This window comes from Limulus polyphemus, unplaced genomic scaffold (assembly GCF_000517525.1).
Source record: "Limulus polyphemus unplaced genomic scaffold, Limulus_polyphemus-2.1.2 Scaffold4565, whole genome shotgun sequence".
Lineage (NCBI taxonomy): Eukaryota > Metazoa > Arthropoda > Merostomata > Xiphosura > Limulidae > Limulus > Limulus polyphemus.
In genome coordinates, this window is record NW_013670175.1 from 66,596 (window position 1) to 72,324 (window position 5,729).

A 5,729-nucleotide genomic window follows, 5' to 3' on the forward strand; every position below is an offset into this window, starting at 1 on the left:
TAGAGCGAAGATGGAGAACATAACAGCGCCAATGGCCTGGCTTGCAGAAAGGGTTAGAGTTTGCATTGCTGATAAGTCAGCTCGAGCAGAATCAGCCTTTAGCCTCAAACCTAAAAAGGTAAACAAGCTTAATGAAACAGTTGTGCCAGAAACAGATGTTCAGGACAGTCCCGATGCCTTTGATCACTTCACTGACCAGTTGACTTGTGCTTCAAATAATCCGGATCGTTTGACCTGTCCCTCAAACGTCACCCAACACTTACACGGAAAAAATTCGGAAATTGACTTGTTGACAAAAAATTTGGTTGAAACCAGGTGAGAAATATTCCGAAATTTGTATTATTTAAGCCAATAATAATGTTTTTCAAATGAAGTCTTCGTAACTTGATGTTTTAGAATCTAAGCCAATTAGAATTAAGTTAACAAATAAGTATTTCGTAATTTCATATATTATTCAATCTAAGCCAATTAGAATTAAGTTAACAAATAAATATTTCGTAATTTCACATATTATTCAATTAAGTTAATTAGAATTAAGTTGACAAATAAATATTTCGTAATTTCATATATTATTCAATCTAAGCCAATTAGAATTAAGTTAACAACTACATATTTCGTAATTTCATATATTATTCAATCTAAGCCAATTAGAATTAAGTTAACAACTAAATATTTCGTAATTTGATATATTAAGAAATTTAATTCAATGAAAATTTAACTAACATGCAAACGAGAAGATAAGACAAATGTGTCTAGAAAGTTTCTGAAAAGTGAAATGTTTGATTTATAGATATTTCAAGTTTTTCTTTTGTCGAAAGCAAACTGGAATGTTTCAAAAATAGATTATCATTTAAAGATGAAAAATAATTGATCTCTCATCCAGAATTAAATGATTTATTATTTAATACTCCACCATCTTTCGAGAACCATTCTTATACTGAAAAACTAAATAATAAACAAACGTAAAGGTTGAGTTTGTAAACCAGCCTCAGAAATGATCTTTGGTCATGTTATTAAAGCTTTTGAAATATTCAGTTTTGTTTTTGAATTTCGCTCAAAGCTACACGAGGGCTATCTGCGCTAACCGACCCTAATTTAGCAGTGTAAGACTAGCGGGAAGACAGCTAGTCATCACCACCCACCGCCAACTCTTGGGCTACTCTTTTACCAACGAATAGTGGGATTGACCGTCACTTTATAACGCCTCCACGGCTGAAAGGGCGAGCATGTTTGGTGTGACGGGGATTCGAACCCGCGACCCGCCGATTGCGAGTCGAGTGCCTTAACCACCTGACCATGCCGGGCCTGGAATATTTACTTTTTGTGTTTCATATAAATTTCATGGCCCCCATATGAACATATGTTCTCAGCCATTGTTGCAACCGGTTTTATAAGTGATCGCATTCGTCAGTTTCTGATCATTACTAAATGATCATGTGTACTTGCTTAGAAATTGTTGCAACCTCCTTGTAGAAGTGATTGCCAGCGTCTGATCAGTGATAGCTGATCGCATATCGCTACTTCAGGCGCTGACTACTGCTAATAGTTTATATTGTGTTATAACTGACAATGAGTGGTAAGAGCAAAGACGGAAAATTTATGGGACAAAATGCTCTTGTGCTAGATTACAGACCTACAAGGCTTTCTGTTACATATTAATAACTGAGGGTCATTAGTATAGGACAGTCTTGGCCAAAATGTTTGCATGCTGTTCTATATTGATGTTATTGTCTACATGCATGGAAAAGTTATTACGTAGTAACAGAGAAGGTAGCGTATGATTGTAGAAACATGTGCGAGTTGTTATTCAGGTCTGTATGAGTTGTTTTGGACAACTGTTTGTCAAAACACACATACACACCTGTTTTGTATAAAATGGTGGATTTTTGACATAATCTTTTTCGACACAAATCAACGCTTGTTCTCAGACAGTTTCTCCGTACTTGGTGTAGAGTCATGCCTTGTCACGTGCCAGAAGTTATAGGACGTCAAATTGTACGATTGTCCAGAAACGATACGAAGCAAACGGACATGGCCAGAACAGTATGGTACACCCATGTACTGTGTCCAGAATCCTGAAAAATAATCATACCACAGGAAACATTGTCTCAGGAAAGTCTACTGGTAGATGCCAAACAAATACTGCCAGATATTACCGTGTTTAGATCAGATTAACACATCAAGATCGAAAGAAGTCTTGCAACACTTTTCGACAGGAATGGTAGGGTATCCAGAAGAATGGTGAATAGAAGACTGACCAAACAAGGTTATTTTGCAAGAAGAGCTATCTGAAAACCGATATTAACAATAATTTACCACTGTCACCGTGTTAGTTAGGCAAGACAGCATGGCAACTTACAGATAGGACACTGGCAACATGTCATCTTTTCAGATGAGTCCTGTTTCTGACTTATTAAAGCTGATGATAGGATTTATGTTTGTTATTTTCCTGGCCAACCATTTTTCTTCATAATCCAGACGCTTGATGAGTTCTGGTGCAGAAGTAACCAATCACTCTTCTTCATAATTCAGATGCTTGATGAATCTTGATATGGAAGTGGCCAACCATTTTTCTTCATAATCCAGATGCTTGATGAATCTTGATATGGAAGTGGCCAACCATTTTTCTTCATAATCCAGATGCTTGATGAGCTCTGGTGCAGAAGTAACCAACCACTCGCCTTCATAATTCAGATGCTTGATGAATCTTGATATGGAAGTGGCCAACCATTTTTCTTCATAATCCAGATGCTTGATGAGTCTTGATATGGAAGTGGCCAACCATTTTTCTTCATAATCCAGATGCTTGATGAGCTCTGGTGCAGAAGTAACCAATCACTCACCTTCATAATTCAGATGCTTAATGTCTTGAGGCAGAAATAGCCAACCACTTTTCTTCATAATCCAGATGCTTGATGAGTCTTGATATGGAACTGACCAACCACTTTTCTTCGTAATTCAAATGTCTGATGAGACTTGATGCAAAATTTGCCAACTACTTTCCTCCATGATGCAGATGTTTGATGGGTCCTGATGCTGAAATAACCAAACACGTTTTTTCAATAATAATAATAAACAAACGAAAAAATTTGAACACAGTATATAAATGATAAAGAGAGAATTGTACCAACTCCATTGCATTTATGTTATCAAAAACTTCAAGAAGATATATACTTAAAAATAATATTACCTTCCAGGTTGTAAATAAAACAATTATATTCCAAAATCCATAGCCTTGTTTAGACACTTTAAGAAAATTACAAATTGTTAATGCTTTATACAAGTGTTCTTCTGGTTTCGTTCGTCTGAGTATGAGCATCAATTAGAGATCAATGTTTTTGACGAACTTAGAAACCGAGTAGCAAAGAATGCTCATTTCTGTTTTGTTGCAACTCTTCTGTTCAGATATTTTACAGTTGGTTACAATAATAAAATGGTTGTGAATTGTTAATCTATTGAACACTGATGGTTGGATTTTTAGAGCAAGGCCACATTGTGCTGTCTACTTTGTCCATCGCGTTGGAATCGAACCCCGGACTTTAAAATTACAAGTCCGCAGGCTTAACGTTGTCTCATCGAGGGACTATCGAATATTGAACGAAATGTTGAAAACCTTTACTCAACTCCAGCCTGGCCTAATGGTTACCGTGTCGGACTGCGTTTCGTAAGGTTCAAGGTTCGACACTTTATGCCGATGAACACACTTCGTACTTTCAGCTGTGAGCACCTTATAAAAGTGAACAAACAATTCTGTTATTCGGCTCAAAGACCCGGACAAAACACTTTTGGTGGTGGGTGCTACTGGTTGGCTGTTCTCCCTCTGTTCTCAAAATTAGGAACGACATTAAAGGTCTTTAACTTGGTCATTTAACCAAATAGCACATATATAATGTTGTTCAGGTTTAAACTAGCTATTTCTGTTACTAAACTGTCTTTTAGAATTATTTTATTACAAGTTACAGCTTTACAGTAAGGAGGATTTCTGTTTAGAACAGGTACGACGTTTTGATCACTGGTACGCAAGTCCACAAGTTTTAACGGTAAAGAATGTTTTAGTATTCAAATCGACATTCAACAATCTACCAATGTATTTATATTCTAGAATTGTGCACATACTTATACTTGTGCATATCAATCGTGTGAATTGACAGATTATTTATTTATAACTGAACAAAGAAAAAACGAACAGAAAGTGAATAAGAAATATGGAACACGTTATGTAAAAAATTTGCATGATATTGGAAGTGTCTGGAAAAATAACGAACAAAGATGTGCCTGTAAATTGTGGGATTTTATTAATAAGGCTTCTCTGATTTTTCTTCTGTTAATGTCAGGCTCATGTTTCAGTGACTGTTTGTTTTTGGTGTTCTTTTAATCTGATCTTCAAGTTACGTCCTGTTTTACCTGCGTAAAAGGTTGGACAGTTCTGTAAATGTTTTCTGGTGGGGTGGGTTCGTAATATAACTTTCTTAAGATGATTTTGTTTTCATTCCAGGGGTGAAAATGAACCTAGAGGTTATGTTAAGGTTGTATTAATATTTTATATTTCTGATGGAGGTATGCTAATATTATCTATATATATGGGATAGTGCAAGTGATTAGGTTTCCTTTGTTTTGTGTTGGTGTGTTTGTTAAGTGTCTCTTGTTTTTTTTTTCAATTCATTAACAGTTTCCGTAACTACCGTAACATGGAACTGGTTTTATGTTAGTAAAGCATTGAGTTAAGTGTGTAACTTCTTCATAGCAATCTGTGGGTCGCGGGTTCGAATCCCTGTCACACCGAACATGCTCGCTCTTTCAGCCGTGAGGACGTTATAACGTGGCAGTCAATCCCATTATTCATTGGTAAAAGAGTAGCCCAAGAGTTGGCGGTGGGTGATGACGACTGGCTGCCTTCCCTCTAGTCTTACACTGCTAAATTAGGGACGGCCAGCGGAGATAACCCTCGTGTAGCTCTGCGCGAAATTCACAACAAACAAACAAACAACTTCATTCATGTTTTCTGTGGTGCATATAGTGTATACTAAATTTTGGAGGCTTTTGTATGCTGTACGAGAACAACCAGTTATGTGGTAACACTTATCGCTTATAGACAAAACTGAGGCTACGTTTTTTTGTAAGGAGGTTTTTTTAGAGTGCACAGTGTCTAGTGGATTACATGATTATAAAAACCAGTTTATGTAGTTTCCGCTGTATGTGTTTTTTTTTCTATGGACTTTAGTAGTGAAGCCTTGGGAGATTTGTGTGATGTTAACGTTTAAGAAACTTACTGTGTGGTTATTTTTATCTGTGAATTTTATATTTTTGTCTAGGTTGTTTATGTGTTGAAGGACTTGTGATGTTCACCTTGACAAATAAAACCGAAAAAAAAGACGCCATACACACACACATCTAAAAATACACAGAATGCTTTTTTCAATAAAATTCTTTATTTTTCGTACGTCCATTTAGAAAATCATTTTACCGAACTTATGTGTCCACTCGTCCTTATACTTTCATTGATTTTGAGCCCCCCCCCAGTGGCACAATGTTTATCATCTCCTATCCAACTACTGATGTAAAACTAACTGTCCTATAATTGCCTGAACAATGTTTATCACCTCCTATCCAACTACTGATGTAAAACTAACTGTCCTATAATTGCCTGAACAATGTTTATCACCTCCTATCCAGCTACTGATGTAAAACTAACTGTCCTTTAATTGCCTGAACAATGTTTATCACCTCCT

At 36.3% G+C, this 5,729-nt stretch overlaps 1 protein-coding gene across 1 annotated transcript in view; it reads left to right on the forward strand.

Annotated features, from left to right (window-relative positions):
• Positions 1-10: 10 nt before the first annotated feature.
• The window catches only part of LOC111088844 (nitric oxide synthase, salivary gland-like), a gene marked incomplete at its 3' end in the record, with an annotated part of 21,768 nt that continues 16,049 nt past the window's right edge, over positions 11-5,729 (forward strand). Inside the window, exon 1 of the mRNA XM_022399967.1 lies at positions 11-315. Within this exon, the coding sequence (XP_022255675.1) occupies positions 11-315 (305 nt within the window). The remainder of the gene's footprint in view (positions 316-5,729) is intronic.